The 21064-nt window shown below is 38.9% G+C and overlaps 2 protein-coding genes across 3 annotated transcripts in view; both read right to left on the reverse strand.

Annotated features, from left to right (window-relative positions):
• Positions 1-6971, reverse strand: part of LOC123975037 (probable phospholipid-transporting ATPase IIA) — a 34826-nt gene extending 27855 nt beyond the window's left edge. Inside the window, exons 1-4 of one of the 2 annotated variants that reach the window (XM_046056139.1) lie at positions 6782-6969; positions 4178-4322; positions 1426-1539; positions 1136-1244 (exon numbers count right to left, since the gene is read on the reverse strand). In XM_046056139.1, coding sequence (XP_045912095.1) covers positions 1136-1244; positions 1426-1539; positions 4178-4322; positions 6782-6849 — 436 coding nt within the window. In that variant the 5' untranslated portion in view covers positions 6850-6969. Of the gene's footprint in view, positions 1-1135; positions 1245-1425; positions 1540-4177; positions 4323-6781 lie in introns of both variants that reach the window. The other variant, XM_046056140.1, reaches the window with a different exon arrangement.
• Positions 6972-8656: 1685 nt separating this feature from the next.
• Positions 8657-16108, reverse strand: sall4 (spalt-like transcription factor 4). The gene is made up of 4 exons (XM_046057647.1): positions 15951-16108; positions 11188-13638; positions 10801-11105; positions 8657-10676 (listed from the first exon to the last, which is right to left on the reverse strand). Exons 1-4 carry the CDS (start codon positions 16015-16017, stop codon positions 10242-10244), a joined length of 3258 nt encoding a protein of 1085 aa, XP_045913603.1. The 5' UTR covers positions 16018-16108; the 3' UTR covers positions 8657-10241.
• Positions 16109-21064: the final 4956 nt, after the last annotated feature.

A 21064-nucleotide genomic window follows, 5' to 3' on the forward strand; every position in this document is an offset into this window, starting at 1 on the left:
AACTCCGTGGCTGTTCTTGAATGGCCCAGCCAGAGCCCTGACTTAAACCCAATTGAGCATCTCTGGAGAGACCTGAAAATGGCTGTCCACCAACGTTTACCATCCAACCTGACAGAACTGGAGAGGATCTGCAAGGAGGAATGGCAGAGGATACCCAAATCCAGATGTGAAAAACTTGTTGCATCTTTCCCAAAACGACTCATGGCTGTATTAGATCAAAAGGGTGCTTCTACTAAATACTGAGCAAAGGGTCTGAATACTTATGACCATGTGATATTTCAGTTTTTCTTTTTTAATAAATTTGCAAAAATTTCTACATTTCTGTTTTTTTTCTGTCAAGATGGGGTGCTGAGTGTACATTACTGAGAAATAAAATTAACTTTTTTGATTTTTGGAAAATGGCTGCAATGAAACAAAGAGTGAAAAATTTAAAGGGGTCTGAATACTTTCCGTACCCACTGTATATGGATGAGTTTTTATGTCAATATCTCATGCACATTTGTTCATGTACCAGTTTGTTGATCAACAGATCAACTATTTTGACTAATCGATTAATGACTTTAGTCATTTTTCAAGCAAAAATGCCAAACATTCACTAGTTCCAGCTTCTCAAATGTTGCTTTTCTTTGTCATATATGACCATAAACTTTGCTTTTTAGACTGTCGAAAAAAGCTATTTGAATACATCTCATTGAGCAGTGGGAAATTATAACGAGCTATTTTCATTATGTTGTGGCAAAACCACTTCAGCCAGTTTCTTCCTAAGCCAGAAAAAAACACACCAAGTTCTGACATAGAGTTATAAACCACAAGATATAAACAGGGTCCGTTATCATGTAGGCAACCAGTCATTGTGTTTATGGGTAAAACAAGCTGCCACATCAAAGGGGCAAAGTGATGGAAACCACAAGAGCTCTCCTGCTTTTTATTGCTGGTAGCACTTTATACCGAGGCCTCTTATGTACACTTTTACATCTCTGCTTTGAATTACCCACCATTTCCCCTAGCCCCAATAAGTTTTAATAGGACCAACCTCCTACAGTTAATAGACGCTGATGCTACGAAATCAGCAACATGGTTCAGATATCAACACAGACAAAACATAACCAATGTCGTGCAGGCTTCTAATCCTTACCTCTTGTTGAAAGCTTGCTGTAAATCTGAGAGTTCACTTCTTTGTCTCGAAGGTAACATCTTATTTCTTCGATTGCCTCTCTCATGATGGTAATAATCAAAACAAGACCCTAGAAAGTAAAATGTAAAAAAAAAGTAACTTTCCTCAAAGTAGAGAACAACAAACAAATTTTACATACGCAAATGTTGTAGCAACTATGTTTGTGGGAAATACCTTAACATTTTAACACTAAGATGCATTGAACACAAATTGAGGTCAAATTGATTGACGGCAATGATGAGAACACATACCAAAGGGACCCAGTAGGTGTAGAGCGCACCTAAGCGTAGCTCGTTGACAAATTGAGAGCAGGCCAAAAGCAAAAAGTATAAGTTTAAGAAATATTTGAACTGATGGAACAGCACCTGTGAACATGAAACAAAGAAGCACAGAGTGAAATATGTACTGTGTAGGAATGCACAGATTACTCTTTTTCAGTCCCAATCCCAATACCAATACCTGGTATCCAGTGTAAAATGAATAAGCTGTTTTCCTCACTTGGGAAAGAGACTGCGAATCGTGTTCTTCAGCATGATGCTACCGTAGGTGCTTGATTAAGTTGGCTGTGTTATGTTTAGCAGTTCTACCACCACCCCTCGAAGCATTGGCTTTGCATATTTTGCAACAGCCATAAAACTTGTTGGTGTAGCAAACATGAAAAACATCCAAACAGCGGACCCCTTGGTTTTATCTCCCTCCATGCAATGTCAGCTCTCCTAGCAAAATATTCAGGTCTACCGGCGCACTGCTGGCTCATTGAATAGTACAAGCATAACTGAATATACAGCTATTTGAGTCAGTATCGGACCCGTGCATCCAAGTTATTGTGCATATGACTGTATCTGACATTTACTGCCAGACATGTTTCTTTTATGACCGTGACTGACCATTGGTCTCCATCTACGGTCTCCTTGTGCCTTGTTATAACACTGTTTTGGTGACATCTAGGTGAAAAGTCATCCAAGCATAAAATATAAATCATTGTGATTCAGGTATACAAAAAACATTTGTTTCAACACAATTTCAATATGGAATGTGTGACAAGTTTGAATAATAACTAAATAACTAAAAATATAAAAATAAAAACTGCCCTTTCCAGGAATTCTATTGATGTAACATGTATCCCAGCAAATATTTAAAATCCAAAAAGTAGTAGCGGACGATATGGGTAAAATCCTCTATCACTGTACATGCAATTCTATATCATGATATAGATACCATAATTAGAGCTGAAACAATCAGTCAATGGTCGATTAGCTGATGGACAGAAAATGCAGTTGTATGAATATTTGCTGTTTTTAGTCTTTTCTTAGCCTGTTGATTGCACAAAACGAGCAATTTGCTTATCTTAGACTTTAGGAAATAGCAATGATCCTTTTAACTGTTCTCTGATATGTTATAGACCAAACAATTAATTGTTTTATATGGAAAATAATTAGCAGATGCATCAATATTGAAAATAATCTTTAGCTACTTGGAACTGTTTCTGGATGAAATCCAGTAAATAAAAACATCCTCAAACAAAAATCATAATTAAATCCAGTATTGTCCACAATGACTAGTAACATCTTCCACATTGGCCTTATACACCCAGACATTTTAGAAGGGATAACTAAGTATGGCATAATCTCTGACAACAGATCAATACAATTTCATGGTACATATTGACACCCACCCCTCCAAAAGAGTAAAACATTTTCAACTAGGCCTATATAGCCTAGTTTTAACCTGGGAATCTTTTCACCAACCTAAGAGATATGGAACAATACGCAAACACATGTAGGAGCTTTTCCTCCACTAGTGTCATCCTTAAAATTAACACTCAAGCAACAACTTTCATTTCCACCAGTGTGCAAGATTACTACCAAGGGAAAACTTGTGTCTTTACATTGCTACTGTGTGTAATTTCCAAAACTGTTGCCTAGCGGAGAGTAGAGCACATGAAAACATGCACAGAAACATCAAGACCACAACAAGTTCTAGTGAGAAGAATGTCTTGACATGACCACAGTAAATAAAAAGCATCACAATTTGCAATGCAAAAAGGCATTGCTCTTGTCTTCTGCTTTCCAAACAAATTTGAGCTACTTTCAATGTCTGACTATACATATATAGAAAAAGTCATAAGATCTTAAGACAACTGTATGCCTGGAAAACAAATACATATGTAAATCAGGCCGGCCAAATTGCGATGGTCAAAAACACACTGCTTAGTAACTGATGTTAATGTAGTAAATCTCCAACTGATGTCAAATCGGGCACTACAATATTCTTCTATAAGAACAAGACCGTGATAATAAAGATCTGGTGCAGTTTTAACATGAAATATTCCATTATTATGAATGACTAATTATCTTATTATGCTTCTGACAAGTGAACTGAAGAAAGTAATCAATATATCATTTCCAAACCAAGGCTCGGCAGCATATCAGGCCGGTCCATGACTATGACAGTGCAAACTGTTCATCTGTCAGCAAATGCCCTCTGGCATAAGTCATGATAGTGAAAATGTAACCAGCGTCTATGTGTCTGAACATCCACAGGCATGCTAATATGTAGTCTTTTGGGTTTGACCTGACCATAAATAAAAAGGTATTCTTAAAATAAAATTAAGAAATGTAAGATGAGCCGACAGCGAGCTAATAAATGACTAATTGTTGAATAAATTACATTTGCTGATACCAGCCCCTCAAATGTGAGTATTTTCTGCTTTTCTCTGTTTTGTATTATTGTAAACTGCATTGCTTTGGTTTTGAACGGTAGGTCAGACAAAACGTGTGATTTATAGACACTAACCTTGGCTCAATTAAGGTCCAATGGACATTATTATTTTCTGATCATTTAAAGACTGAAATAGTAATCGATTATCGAAAATAACGGTCAGATTCATCAATAATAAAAAATAGCTGCAGTCATAATGTGCTTCTCGAATCCACAATGTCCACCCACATAACTAGCAACCAACAGTGAGGAGTGGGGGGGTGACCTTTGACTGACACTAACCGCTGGCAGGAAGGTGAAGAAGTTGTACTTCTGGTTGTTAATGACATTCCTGGGGTACCTCTGCTCCCTCTTTTCTGGGTGGCCGAGCCACACAGTGCGGGGACGGAAGTCACCCATGCCACAGCATCTCGACCACGGGCAGCATCTGAGAGGAAGAGGTGGAGAAGGTAAACGGAATTTCACATTTAATGTCACCATTTGGTTTAAGAGCAGATGTACATGTTACATTAAAAAATTTAATAAAATATTTAGGAATTAGTTATTAATTTAGGCTGTTTCACTTTAATATTAAGGTTCTGTAGTTTGACTCTTAAACCTGTGTTACATTTGTGACGCTTTCTAGATAACGGCTCCATTTTTAATGAATTTCTTGTCACATCCCTTAGGTAATATATTGCCTAATGCAGCTACAAACCTACAGACAAGATGAGGCTGAGCTGAAGGTCGATGACAATGGAGTCTGGAGAGATTATGCCTTACAAAACAAATATTAACTTTATTCTTTAAAAGGGTGGCCACTCCCTTTGTCCTAACTGAAAACATTCCATATCAATCAACTAAAAGCACAGTGACCTTGTGATTAATAATTGAACAACTTCTTAAATTATAAAGCACTGACTATAAACTAAATATAGGCACAACAAATAATACAGTTTAGCTGTAGAAAGGGCATTACAGAAACAATACTTTCATGAACTTTTCTAATGCAATTAATTTTTACAGTATACTGTGTGATAACCGTGCAGCGTACGGGACACCAAACACAAGGTTCCTCTTCCTCTTTATATGCTACAGCTGGGGTTCCTGTCGGTCATATGCAGAGGGAACCAAACATATGGTTTTATCAGGCCCACAGACAGATAATAACAAAAACAAGTCATTTTAAAGCTAACCTACAGTGCATCCTACAGAAGATAAGGGCTGCAACTAACAATAGGCCTTTTTCATAGAAGACATCTTGACATTTTACAGAAGGAAAAGCACAGGTGTAAATATTAATATTAATGCGGGCTGAATTCTATTTAGCTGCTTTTTGATTTCAGAGCCCTGGTATTGTGCATGCTGACTCACTGTCACACTTACCGGGACAGTTGAATAGAATGAAGCCATCATTAAATTAATGTGATCAGTAAAACCTGTGTTTCTACTACTATGACAAGGCAAATTGTCTGCTGTGAAAAATGGCCTTCATTATTATAGTTTAGAGCATAAAACACCCGCCAAACATAGTGAGGGATCACCCGGCTAACAACTGTTTTGTTTATGTAAAATATTTTTTTTAATAGTGGAAAATACTTATTAAAATTTCCCAGAAGCCAAGTTTGCACATTGCAAATGTCTTGTTTTGTCCAACCAACAGTTAAAGGCTGCAAAAATATTCAGTCAATTGATAAATCAACTTTACTGCAGATGTCTTGCTTTACAGCAAAAATAGACCAAAGTATGTTTACATAGTGATATATGGGGTACTTCAATCTTTCGTTGGTTTTGTAGTACACTCTTTCTTAACTCATTTGGCAAACGCTTTTATCCTAAGCAACTTGCAATTGCGGAAAAACCTTACAGCATGTATTAAGTAAGAGATCTACAAGTTCCAACAGATACTAGTAAGAACATCAGTTTAACGAACCAGTGCAATCAATGCACGAGATTCGTAAGGCGAAGAGCACAGGTAGTGCAGGTTGGAGGTTACAGGTTAGAGATGTTATAAGAGGAAGTGTTCTAGGAAGAGATGAGTTTTGATGAGCTTATGATAGAGAGGGACACCCCTGCCCATCGAATACAACCGTCCTACAATAAATTTTGAAGGTTATAATGTTCACTTTTTGTTGAAACTGCTTAAGTAAGGTATGGATTGAACTGTATGATCCTTTTGGAATAGGTACTTTGTGGTGGCGTTTAACTGTATTGCATTATAGAGAAGTATATAGTAAATGACACTGCAAACTGCAGAATACACTGTACACTGAGTCATTGAGCAGCTAGATACAATAATCCTACAGTCTTATGAGTATGACAGATCATTTTCAGTCTTTGTTCAATGTGTTTTTTACAGGAGACATCACCATGATAGCCTGATCAGATCTGATTAGCACCGTGTCTTCCATTTAACTTTACGTGTGTCTTCATCACCAGTAAATGAGGCCTGCTCCTATTATGTACTGCTCAAAACGAAGCTACAAAGCATCATTTAGCCAGCATGTGAATTTAGGACACCTTGCTATTAAAGGCAGGGCCTGCATATCTGCTCTGAGACTGAGCTCCAGTCAACCGAGCAAATATTGACATGGGCGTCAAATGCACTTGCTCCAATTGCACCCCGGAACAAGGATATGTCCTGGAGCTCTAGCTAGCTTATTAAAAGCTACAATACATTTTCACGTAATTATTGTTACCGTGCATTTATCTGTTAGTCGTTGTTTTGTTCCCTAACTGCTATTTTCTCCCTAAACACCGCCACCGCTTAAGTTAGCTATTGAGACAATGTCGATGCGCTCCAATAAACAATACAACGGCTAACTGACAGCAGCACAAACTCACGAACGAAATACGTTTTTAAAAATGGCTTCATATGAATATTTATGTGCTATATAACGCCCTTACCCATTTCTGTGTTTACTGTCTTGTCTTTTCGGCCGTCTCACGGGCTGTAGGGGGATATTGTCGGTCATTCCTCCAGCTCCTGGTAGCGGGTAGAAGCTGTAGGCAGTCCGCCTGGTAGTAGCTATTCTGGGCGGAGGCTTCCCAGCTGTCACTCACACAGGACGGTTCAACAGTCAGCAGGTTAGCAGTGCTGGGACCATGGCTGGGACAGAAAGCCTGATGCAGCACTACGCCAAGCAGATCTATCTTAGTATGAGCCACTGACCCATTTCATGTGATAATATTTTGATTTTGTTCACAATGTTTTTACAGGACTGAATAACTGAAAATTATAGTGCTTGGGAGGATAATCACAATCAGAATCGACTTTGGAATTTGACTGGTTTGAAGTTCTCCATGCACTCAATTTACAGGGAAATATAAATACAGCTAAAAACAGAGGAAACAAACCTGAGCAAATATATATATATATATATATATATATATATATATGATATAAACATCATACCTGTCAACCTCTCTATATAATGAAACTGAAGTACTACACTTAAGTGCAATTCTGAGGTACCTTTTATGCTACTTTATACAATATTTTCAATGAAATACATTTTAGAGGGAATGTGTTTATTGTACTCATGTCCTACATGTATTAACAGCTATAGCTAGTAGTCACTTTGATTTTACATCACAAAGACAAATGATCAACATATAGAATATGATGCATTATTATAGGTTAAATACCATTGTTTCCAGCAATTGTGGCTGATTACGATTGGACCTGCAAAAATATGCTGGGATTTCAGGTCACCACCAAAATCCACATACTAATGAAAATTATATGTTTGCCACTTATCCCACAACAAAACTGGCAGATAAGTGAGAGATGATGTCAGACAATCCTGAGAAATATAAATATATAATCAGGCAAAATACATGGTGGACACTGGGTGTGTAGGGTATTTGAACTACTAACAGTTTATAAATTAGGTCATAATTGAATTCATTAAATTAAAATACATTTTGCTGGTAGTGATGTATATATGTACTCTCCCCCCCCCAAATTGAGGCCCCTTACTTGTTGCACAGCATTTATACATAATGACATTTCTACTTTTACTTAAGTCAAGGATTTCCACTACTGCTACTGTGTGACTAGAAATCAGAAATATTTACATTGCAATTCAATACAACTGTTGGGACTTGTGTTTGTAATTTTGAATGCTTTGTTTAGGGTGTTGTGTTTCCATAAATTGTAAGATGTTGCCAAGATTTTTAGTTCTCTGGATGTTAGGTAAGATGCACATATTAGAAATACCTTTCAATATATTGCAGTCTAATGGTCCAGGCAATTTACAGGTGTTTGACTGCACCAGAAAGCAACATAGGTGCTGTATAATACTGCAGGCCCACTAGGAGCATACAGTAGTTTTAATGGCCATTAATGCAGAGTATTGTATCATGTCAATATTGTTAAGAAGGCCTCTATACAGTTGACCTAAAATAGATCATGGACACATGATTGAAGAGCACCTTACAGTTGGATGGATGCAAATTATTTATCGTTGAGGATGCAAAATGGTAAGGGATTAATGGCCACTGGTGGGTCATGAGAATAGAAAGTAATACTTCACTTCAGTCATCTGAAGGTGAATTGATGTAAATTAGGGATTTTATGTGCATTCAAACTTGCCTGTGCTGGCATAGAACGTAACATCAAAGGCAGGGTACATTTCAGTCGCTAGAGCAACACTATCAAATAGTTTCCAAGCCTACTCTATGCAGTTGGACACCGTTTTTGTCGTAGGGTATGGGTTTAAATAAGTTTGGTCCCAAGGTCTAGTCTGTGGTGGAGTAATGACATCAGGGGACGAAAACCAATGTTGAAAAAGTCACCCTGATTTTATTTTTCAAAAATCAGAAAACATTTTAGGTGAAGAAAACATTTGAAAAACAAAAAAAACCACAAACATACATTTACATTGTAAACATGCCAAATTGGCTCAACATCACTTTAACTGTAGAGACAACTTGAAAGCAGTTTTGACATGGTTTGCTAAAGAAAGGCACAACTTGGCAAATGCATATCGATTAGGAATGTACAACAGGGGCCTACAAAGTACTCTGACCATTCTGAGTTGTGTAAAGTGTCCAGTGATACATTCATTACTGTTCAACTCAGCAGGTTGAGAATGAAAAATCTTATCGCATACTCAAGAATGTACCGGAAAACGTACAGAACATTGCGTTGAGAGTAGGGGTTGTGGAGGAAAACTAAAATCTAAACGAGGTAGAATTTACCCCCTAAACTCAAGCATTTGATGAATTATAAATAAATAAATGATGCTACAAGTTGATACGGTAACCTAGAAAAACATCTGACAAATTACTCTTAATGGTTATTTCCAAACAAAATCTTACAGGAAGGAAAAGTTAACAAAATTGATGATTTGCCCTTTCTCTGTTCAGCCATTACAATAAAAGCAGTGAAATGTAAATAAAAAAAATGTAACTGTCACCTGAAATAAAGTGCAGGCATGAGAACTTTACGCACATAATAGCCTTCAGACCTCAGCCAACTCATTTTGACTCTGGAGATTTACAAGTGGATCATATGTGCATCTCTGGGTGTGTGTGTGTGTGTGTGTGTTGGGGGGGCTTATGTAAACTGATGAAAATATGAAATGTGTAATGCTACAACACACAAATTTATCAGTCTAACAGAGCCTTCATGACAACCTTAAGGGTGCAGTGAAGGACGATAGCAACATGTACAATTCCGTTAGGCACTTGACAAAATGTTTCAGTCCTCATCTACTGTATCTTAGCACCAAGGCAACAAAGATGATAGCCTATTTTATTATTTACATTATCCGTAACTGATGAATGAACTGCTGCACATTGACTTAATGGACACTGGAATAGTCTGTCAATTTGTCATCAAAAGCGTCTACAAAATGAGACATGCTAATGACATTTACCACTACAAAAATGTACAATGTCATAAAACCTATGGCACACAATAGGAGGGAAAGTAGTCATTATAGATACATATGTTTAACTACACCATTATTTCTGAACACTGAGACATGGTGTCCTTAAAAAAAGTCATGCCATGAAACTTTACCTATTAAAGTCAAAATCCTTCAAAAGTATCAAGGAGACAGTCTGAATTAAAGCAGTTTCAAGTAAGTTATACATTCAAACTTCTGGATAGACAGCAAAAAAAAAACACAACAAAAAAAAAGTCAGAAAAAAAAAAAAATACCCGCATATATATTTATATAAAATAAAACTACAGTAGTTCAACTAAAAATAACACTTGAGAATCATTCAGATCAGGAGGGAAGAGAGCTGCAATGAAGTTATTAGAAAAATTTCAATCTTAGCAGAAATCTTTTCTGTTGATTGTACCTCATTCAAAAAGGAGACATTCAAAAACTGTGTTCAGGTGGTAAATTGACTAATTAACTGCAATTTTACCCTCCTCCATGAAATGTGGGAACTGCGATTTTGGTACACTGTCAGAGCTGTTCTTCTCAATTTCGGCCATGGAGGCAGGCAAGCCAGAGTGGGATCCATCCATCTTCACGAGGCCTCCAGTGGATCCAATCAGAGGCCCACCGGCTGGGCTCCCAGGGAGTGGGATGCCACCCCCTTGGATGACTGAAATTTCATTCGTCTTCATGGTCAGGCCACCACTGAAGGCAGCAGCATACTGGTTCCACAGAGATGTGTCAAAGTTAATTTGTGGAGCACCCATTTCTTTGGGGGCCTGTATCATTTCTGGCAACATCTTGGCCTCGGAGGTCATTGCCATCAGTGCCATGGGATTATCCAGAGACAGACGCTGGCCACGCCGTGACGAGTTGTTCCACATGTGAGTGCCGATATGCACCTAAAGACAAGACACAGTAAATAACAATCCCATCAAAATGCTTTACTACATTATTCTCAAGGACACACTTAAAAATGAACAGAAGATGGCCTATTCAGCACTTTGTCAGACAAGGATGACTTACCTTTAGATTTCCCTTGGTGGTGAAAGCCCTGCCACAGATATTGCAGGCAAAAGGCTTCTCCCCTGTGTGAGTGCGCTCATGGATCTGCAAGGCGCTGGCAGATGAGAAGTTCTTGCCACAGGTATTACACACGTGCTGTTTGGTTGATCGTCGCGGTGCAGTGGAGATGGAGGAGGGCATAGTAGTTCCCTGAGGCATATGGGAGCTGAACAAACCATGGGGGCCCAAAGGATTCTCTGGAGGAATCTTCATCTCCAGACTAGCCAGACTTGATGGTATCCTCATGAAAGCCATGTTACTATGAACTGTTGGAACAAGGTGGAAAATTAGATCCAAGCATCAACATAACCGCCTCTAAAATACTTTCCTCTAACCTAGAAAACTCACCATAGTCTCCATTTGTGAATGGGATGCTGGGTTCTTCTTTAATTGCTTTGGGGATGAAGCTGCTGGATGCTGTGAGGTCAAGGGCCCCACTTGACTCAGCGACACCTTGAGCACAGCCATCTGATTCCGGTTTTGACATGCTGCGAGCAAATAAATCAACTGCAGACTCAGGAGACTTGCAACTACTCATGTTGTTTACTGGGGAAGATGAATTAAATGACATGGCAGAGTCAGAAATGGCCGGACTACGGCCATTCTGATATTCCTGCTCTATAGGAGCTGATGGGGATTCTTTGGATGTTCCCTCACTTTCCGAAGCAGTGCTACTCTGTCGTTTCAGTGCAAGAGCAGAGGTGAGGTTCTTCAAAACATCCAGGCTGGAAAACACAGCAGGGGCAGCATGCTGCTGTGGTTGTTCCTCAGGTGCAGATGTGAGGGAATCTGAGGTGTCGTTTGGCTTGTGGGAGTTCAGCTCTGGCTCGCAGTCCTCCATGCTTGCTTCAAAACGACTGACATCCATAGGGGTTTCCTCCGGTAGAGATGGTGCCATTGCTTCTGCTGCATCAAACTGGTTTTCTGGCATCGGGGTGTTCGGGATCTGCCCACCCATGTGCATTCTAATGTGCTGCTGCAGAACTACAGCGTTCGTGAACTTCTTTTGGCAGATGGGACATGAGTGCTGCATTTTAAGGGGAGTGTTGGCCCTGTGCACTCCGTAATGGGCCTTGAGATTACCCTTGGTGGAGAATGCGCGGCCACAGATTTTGCACTTGTAGGGCCTCTCGCCGGTGTGTGTACGGTAATGCATTTTGAGTGAGCTCTGGCAACTGAGCACCCTATGGCAGATTACACACTCGTTGGGGTCACTGGTTCTTTTTTCCAGGCCATCAACCATCTGCTGAAGTTTTGCGGTTCCAGAGTTTTGTTCACCTGGGAGGGCACTACCATTCATGGGAAGCAGTGTTCCAAGCAGTTCTTTAGCATCCCTCTGATTTGGATCCAGTCCTGGCTCATTGCCAAACACAGAGGAAACAGATGGGGAACCATCACTCTTTGATGGGGAAGGTCTTTGGGAAAATGGATCCCCTGCAAAGCTGTCAAATGTTTTCAATCCTGGTATGGATGACTGGTGGAACCCAGCAGCAGGATGGCCTAGCATAGGCTTAATTTCAGTCATATTTGACTCATCTATGGGCACAGACATGCCAAAGGGGATGCCACTGCTGGTGGGAATATTGTCAAGGTGCTCTGGCACAGGATGTGGGTTCATGCTGATGGTAGGATACTTTTCTTTATGCCTCTGGAAATGCACTTTGAGGTTTCCTTTGGTTGTGAAGCGGTTTCCACAAATGTTACACTTGAAAGGCCTCTCGCCAGTATGAGAACGCAAGTGAATCTGGAGAGCACTGTCATTGCCAAAGGTCTTTCCACAGTACTTACACTTGTGCTTGTATAATGAGTCACTATTCTTTGATTCTGGTGTGATGTTCAGCATCTTTGTCTTCACTTTTTTGGAGGACTCAATCCCTGCTTGGATACCATTAAAGGTGCTAGAGAAACCCATGACACCTGGTGACTGTGGCAGTAGTGCTGGTAAATGGCTAGCCAAATCTGGAATGCCCTTTAAAATGTCTGTTTTAGAAGTAGTTGTACCCAGTCCTCCAGGTAGAGGGGTAGGGATGCTATTTGGAAGAGGTAGTTTACCTTGCTTCATTGTCTCCATGGAAAGACTCTGACTGCCAGTTCTTTTTCCTATCAGAGCTGCTGCAGCAGACAGCTGTTGAGAGAGATGTGCACCAAGGGCTTTCAGAGGGTCCATTACTGCCCCTACTGATGACTGGAGACCCTGTGGAGTCATCATAGCTACTTGGATTCTAATCTGTTCTGTGAGCTGGATTTGCTGTAGCTGCTGTTGCTGGAGGCACACTAACTGTTCCAAGATCATCTGGATGGTCTGCACAGCTTCCTGTGACGAGGTCAGAGATGTATTATTTGAAGAATGTTGGGAGACAGCCACTTTAGTGTCTGCAATGGTTTCAAGAGTGACATTTGAATCTTGCCGTTTGGATAAGGGATGGAAAGTCATTTCAGGGCTAGCAGCCGTGTCTGCCTGATCCTGTTGTCCTGAGTCCTCTGCATTCATGCTGGACTCTGTTCTTTCCAGGTGGTCTGTATTGACATTTGATAGGGAATGACTGCTGGACTGGCTATCATCATGGTCACTCATAAAGCCTTCAGGAGAGCCTTGTGAATATTCCTCAGGCACTGCATTGCCATCTGCATCTTTCATGATGACCACATGCTGACTTTTAGTGCAATTTTTCTCATGCTCACTAAATTCTGCTTCATGAAAGAATTCAGCACAGCACTTGTTGCAGACCTTGGTCTTGTCCATTCTGAACCTTTTCACTTCATTTCCAGTCTCCTCAGTTTGATCATCTCGAAGAATCCCTAAAACAAGAGGATATAGGATTTGATCTTCATCCAGCTTTGACAATAAAGTATATTAATGTACATTTTAATCAAAATTAGTATGATATTAAATATAATTGTAAGTTTAGAAAACATTTTATTATCAATGTGTCAAGATAAGTCAAACTGTGGTGACAAAACAAGCCCTGCACAACAGCCTTGCAGTATATTTTAACTTTGTGGTACTTATGTTATTTTTGTTGTGACAAGGTGTGATTCCATGGTAATGTTTTAGGCTTTTAAGTTTGGGTCCACTCCCTGTGGGTCACCACAATGGGCTGTTGAGGACTTTGTATATGGGTTATTGTCCCTAGGACCAGCAGAGGGCAACAATCTACCTTTGACATTAGCCGGAACAATGTCCAAGAAGACAAAAAGCCACAGGCATTAAATTACTGTGCTTCTGAAATAAGCCACCAAGCACTTGCTAAAAATCAGATCTGTTTCCAGTGCCACATGTGGGGCAAAACTTGTGACCAAGAGCAAATAGTTCCACAATCAGCAAAGGCTATATGCTTTTAAACTGTATGTCCCAGTGGGTATAAAACAGAGATCAAGACTAAGTTTACTATGCAAAGATGGACTGAAAAATACATTATTAAACAAAGGATGACCTATTGTTGATGACATTCAAGTGTTTTCAGTGAAAGCCTGATAATTGCTCTGAGTCCTGTGTGCATTTTAATTTGCCTGCTAACCAAGAGGCCATTTCACAACTGGGTGTATTGTTAAATGCTAATGCCTCAGAGAAAGGGGGTAGACCACCTGTTTGCATTTGCCCAAGGAAACTGTTGGACTTGTTAATTGCTCACCAGGAGGCACTGGAACAGTGGCACAAAAGTTGCAAACAGAATTACATTCTGTTCTATGGAGGAAACAGTAAGCGAGAGTCAGCCACCCACATCTGCGCACTATGGCGCTCTCATCTGAATACAATTAACTTCGATAGGAACACATACACGGGGTTTAATTGCGGAATATTTAACCATGCATTACCATTTCCTAATCTTCACGTCTATGCAAAATAAGGAGGCAACGCTCCAGTTTACCACTTGACGGCGCATGACCTGTATGCGATCACCTTTAGTGGAGTACATGACACGAGGTCAGACTAAACATTCAATTTATTGGCCTTGTATGGTAAGTTACACTAAATGTGTGCGCTTCACAACAACCATTTGAGATGAATACGACCAGAATGCACTGCGGCTTTTCAAACTCCGTGTTAACAAAAAGTTCCCTAATTATAAGGTAAGGTTCACGGCAGCGCAGGAGCTTGCATATGGCAACACCGAAACGCACCCCCACCCAGTCTCCGCAAAAATGCCACTGCTCCATCCCCCACCTCTCCACATATGTACGAAAGGAAACAGTCATGCATTAAACTGGGGGGATTTATTGCCTTTAGCTCAGCTTACTCCAGAGTCACATTTCATACAGTTTTGGAGCACCTTTGTTTAAAACCTCAATTTTGGCGCACACTTGCAAACAAATCTCACCAATACCACTTCATTATATTAAATACAGCAACATTTAAAAGCAAAATATAAATTTGGATCATTACATTTACAATACAAACAATGGCAACTGTAACCATCTAAATCCAGTTAAAGAGCTTTGAAAGTATATGCATTAATATTTGCTATAATTTAAAGTGATGTGTCATGAGTTAGTAATATCTAAATTATTTTTTTTAAAGATGCACATAAAAGACACAATGACCAGCCACTCGTTCCTTGCCACACAACTTCCAAAGCAAGTCAACAATGAACAACCAACAGGTAGCAACACATGCTTCAAAGAATCCAAAAAAAGTTCAAAGGGATTCGCCTTTCCCCAAGAATTAAATAGCCTACCCGAAAAACCTACAAGTAATTTATTTAAGATGAAAATTGTAACTTAGTTAATCATTCAAACCATAAACAAAGTTACAAAAATAAGGGGAAAAGTAGGTCAATCTTTCGTTTGACCGCGCTTGTGAGAAAGGGGGAAAAAAACAAACAAAAAAGTAAAAGCTTCCAGTGTTGCCTTTTTTTAAAAAGGACCCTCGCTGAACACCTGTAACGTTATTGCGTTGAAAATAATTTCTGAATATGTCGCTTCCCGAGACTGTGGCTCACTTTTACTCTTGGTCAGTTCAAACGGACAGCAACAGGTCAAAGTGCGAGAGAAACAATGTAAAAATCAGCCCTCTAAACTTTGAGATAAAATGTAGATTGTTCGCAACATGGCGAGGCTACATGTTAAGTTTTTTGGTAACAAACTCTCTCACATCTCGCGTGTAAACTTACCATTTCCTAACGCACCAGGCTCGTCGGAGTTGATGTGCTGCGGTTTGGCTTGCTTGCGCCTCGACATGGTGCAACCATCAGGAGCTAGAGTTGCAAACAATATTCCTCTTCCTTCTTCAACAAATTCTTCTGCTTGGAAAATTAGCTCCTCAAGTAGAAACGCGCATGTCAACGTAATTATTATTATCAATAATGCATTGCGATTTATCACGGTCCTCTGACAGCTGATTGGCTCCAGTCCAAGGGCTCACACATTATTCAAATGTGCTCCCTATTGATGAGCGGAGCGGAGTGGCAGGAGGGGGCGGGAGGAGCCATGCTAGTGGATGGACTGCAGGATGGAGGCAGGGTTAATAACACCCAACTCATTGCTCTTTTCCTTGTTCATGAAAATATACATAGATTGTCCCCGACAGTCACAAGCGAGCAAAAGATCAGTCAAACAACATTGACTTGGTAGTCTGTATACAACCTGTGTCACTTTTAACTCAAAACACCGGGATATTACAATTTAGGATGCTTTGTGGTTTTTATTTTATTTCTTTTAAGATCCCTATCAGTTTCATACCCACATGCATGATCTGGTGTATATTCCTTCTGTAGGGACTCATTGTGTATGCATGCTGCCCAAAACTTTCCAGGAAACACATCATTTTTTTTGTATTTATCCTCCTACAGCTTCACTGTAATATATTTAAGGTTCCTGTAGGCAAATGTGGTACATCTGTGGTAAGGAAACACCAGTAATCTAACCATAGCCTACTTTTTATACACAAATAGAATAAATGTTCCATCTAAACTCTTCCACATACTGTCCAAGGTTTTGTCTCAGGAATGTACAGTGATGGAGGGGACACACACCATAACTCTGTTTACACATTACATGACTTAAATTTTGTTTTTGGCTGATATAATTATTTATTTATTTTGTAGGTTGTTTCCTCACATTTAAATGCTCAACTGTGCCCAGTTATATATGTATTTGCTCTAAAATGTGTCCTTTAGAATTATAAACAGAGATTAATGAACTATTGTGAACGTCCAGGTTAATGCAAAAATAAGTACATATTTTTGAAACAACTTTGGTCCATCCATGCAATAGAATTTAGTAGTGTTCATTCTTCTAGATGATACCTCTAACTATTGTGAGAGATTATAAACTTACAGTGATGCATTATTTATTAATGAGGCTGAATTTGTCACGTTGTTTGCCCTGTCTTACATATCAGTGTGCTGGGCCCTATTCCTCCAAAATATTCTATAATGTCAGAAAGAGTGACAAATGTCACCCCAGTCAACAAATGTTTTGTTACCGGTGTAACAAAGTGTTAAATACTTTGTCTAAAAGTTGTGTTATGGAATGAGATGATGCTGGATTAATGCTGTTAGTTCTGTTTCACCTTAACATTCACCTTGTGGGCATAGCTGGACTGCCAAAAACATTCCAGGAAATTCACTACATATCACTGAGGATAATTTACACAAGGGGAAACCTTTATAGGAAAACCTTACATTTATCTAACAGTGGTCACTTCATGCATGTTTATAGTGAACTTAAAAAAAAGTGTTTTAGACAGGTATAACTGAATAATCAGCTAGTCAATTACCCAACACGTCCTCTTCTGAAAAGAAAATCTCACAATGATTTCTCTTAAAATCTGTAATAACACAGGATGTATGTTTGTAAAATGCATTGTGATTCTGGTGAATGTTCCTGTAGGCTAAATCTCTTTTTGAGACATTTGACCAAGAATCCAAACCCCAATTCTAATCTCATAGGCTAGATGGATGATATTATGTATGTATGCTTGAATAGGACATATAATTTGCCTACTTGTATCTTTCTCATTCTCACATCTCCTTATGCAGACAGGATTTTATTTTTGGAATGTGATCTACCAAAGACAAACCACGTTGTGAACAAATGCCGCTGTACAGGCACTGAGGGGTCACTTGAGATCATTGAAGAGTGGGCAAATCTATTTTGGATCCTAATGTAGTATACATGTGATGTTGAAGGAGAGAGAAAACAAGAATGATATGATATGTTAAACTCCTCAATGACTTTCAGTGAGTAAACATTTGAGCACAAAGAAGAGTCAAAAGAGTGTAAAGGGTATTACGGGGTTAAACTGTTCCCAGAAAGTTACCCATTCACATTATTTCATTCAAAAATATTCTATTTGTACTCTCTCTCTCTCTCTACCTACCCAACCTCCCCCAAGGGTCTGTGCAGTACTCCTTCAAGGCTGTTGTATTGGCACTGGTTCTGTTAGCATTGTTATTCATCATCTTATTTATTTATTCATTTATTGTTCATCTGTTTTTAACTCATTACCACTGTCTGTTTTGGTATTTTAATCTATGCGTGATTGAATGAAAGAAAGTGTAAATATTTAAACGCATTTGGAGGCAATTCTGATGTAAAAATTACAATATAAACTATATAAACACAATGAGCACAGCATTAGAAGACTATTATTAGGTTTGTTGATAGAAGATTAACGATAAAGTAATCAGTTTTGATGAACATTTGCAATCATTTTAACTCAAAAACACGATGTTGGCCTTTTTACCAATCGGTTCAGTCTAAAATACCTCAGCATGTGTTATATAATGCCACAGCCGATAACTGCAGGACAAAGACAAGCCAATATATTCAGATAAACAAATGCTCTTTAAGGAACCAGCTGAAGGTGAAAAAAGAGGGGAGTGCTGTCTAGACGGTTTATTGCCCCAATAAGAAACTATGCTTGAATACGCTGTTTCTTCTACGTTCAATCTAAACAACTCTTCACTGTGTGCAGTTGTAAAACTGCAATTGTGGGAACCAGAGGAATATCAGTCATCTGATCTAACCTTTTTGATAATTAAATAATAAGACAGAGAATCTCAAATAACAATAAAACATGGTTCACTGAAAATGAAAATCAGTTTTCACTTTGACACACACAATAAATGAAGACAGTGATTTTGAAAAAAAAATCCATCTTTCTTCTCCGTACTTATTATGTAAAAAGTAATACACCATATAGGCCGATAGATTATTGGCTTTCCCCCTGTCTTTTGTTTAAGTGTTGACTTTTTGTTAGCTGCTGAAGTCCATTGTGATCATTTTGTGCTGGTCAATGTCAGTTTTGAGAAAAGAGAAACAACAACTGTCAAAGTGGTGTGTTGCAGTGAGCACAGATAGCATAACATACACGGTGTCCTTGATCGGGCCATATATCTGACAAAAAGTTAGTCTACATTGGTCACAGATGAATGACCTCATAAATGAAGGTAGTCTGAAAACAGCCTCTGCCTAATCAGCGAATATTTAATGCATCCTGACCTTTTTCTGATTCCCTCTGGAGTTTACACAAGAGAACACTGCGAGATAGAGACACGTAAAGTTTCTCAGATACGTCATTTGCTGAGCTTTACGACGACCTTGCAGTGGGCAAACAATAACAGCTTGACACTTGCTGAGGAATTGTGAATTGAACATGTGTTTTTTAGGACTCAGTAAAAGATGAAAGGCACAGACCAACATGGGAAGGATGAGCTTTTTCACATCAGTGTGATAATCAGTACTGTTGTCAAAACAAGCCCAATTTTAATGAAAAGGGTCTGCTTTACTCATCACTGTCTTCATATGAGAACACAGTCAAATAATTAGATATGACTGACTGAAGTTTGCTAAATCCTCAGCAAGATTTAAAAATTAAAAATTACCCCTCCACTCAGAAATATGTTTTGCTTATTGTATGTTTGACCTTCACTGTGCACAATGATGTATTTCTAGTTTGACACTAGAAGGCTGTTTTCACATTCATCTAGTGAAGAAGGAATTCTACTGCCTCAAATATGAGTTTAAGTCGTGTATTTACAAGCATGATTTTGTGGTGTCACAACTATCTAGACAGCCAATCATTGTCCAATATGTAACTAACACAGGTGTGATATAGGAACCTAAACCTCACAGCACAAGTTCACATTTCATTAAAGTGGGAGACATCTTGGGTCCATCAGTAAATCTTATGAAATATAACATATTTGCATACTCTACATTTACATACAAACAAATACAGTAGTTTATGATAAACTATGGGCACATAATGTAGCATGAAAAACATGTTATAACTTGTCATAACCTTTTAACATTCACGATGACATTACGGTATAATCATGAGCTCCTTGCGTTGAATCACATGCTTGAGAAGAGTTAGAATGCAAATAATTAACTGCCTCTGGAGAAACACAATGACAAAAGAGCATTTTCTTGCAGCATGTAAGGACATGAAAACACAGCCAGGTGGGTAATTTCTCATCATTTCAGATGTGCTGTCTTCAGTGGGACACCACAAAAAGTCTTTTAATGGTTTACCAGTTTCTTGCTCATTGACATCAGGATTTCTTCTGAGTGTATTTGCTATATCCTGTTTTATTATTTTATCCTCTGTTGGTTTTCTTCAGGTGCCCCTTAAAACATTTCCTCCCTTGTAGTCATAAATAACTTCATTAAACTCACACAAAGGACAAAGGAAAAAGTTTTTTTTTCATGCAGGACTTGATTCCCATGGAAAGGGTAAGTAATGCTGAGGATAAGCAAGCACAAATGAAAACAGCCCAGGTGACCTTTTGTTGTTGCTTAGACTACCTAGGACCTATGTTTTTTTCCATTCATATTAGTCATATCACAACATAAGCTTTGCTGGTGGGCAATCAATGCCGCTTTTTCTATGACAGCACTGTTAAGACTATACAGAAATGTTCCCTGCCACCCTTTGTTCTTGGTGATTGTACAATCATCTAAACATGGCATTATCTAGCAAATACAAGTATAGAGGCTCACTGCAATTACTACAGTGTCAGACTGTTTTCATTATTGATCAGCAAACACCCTTTCAAATGTCCTCCTTTTCATGAACACATGTATTTAGTTCTTTTGTTTGGTAACATCAGCCTAGAATAGAGACTGAGGGCATTGAGTTAAAAGGTATTGGATGTTTGTCTGCTGTACCAATATTGTTTTTTTGCCTCAGTGAATGTTGCTCTTTTGAAAAGCATGCCCATATCAGTCATACAGCACGTCACATACCTACTGGTCATAGATGTAATTTATCATATAT

The sequence above is a fragment of the Micropterus dolomieu genome, linkage group LG08 (genome assembly GCF_021292245.1).
Source record: "Micropterus dolomieu isolate WLL.071019.BEF.003 ecotype Adirondacks linkage group LG08, ASM2129224v1, whole genome shotgun sequence".
Lineage (NCBI taxonomy): Eukaryota > Metazoa > Chordata > Actinopteri > Centrarchiformes > Centrarchidae > Micropterus > Micropterus dolomieu.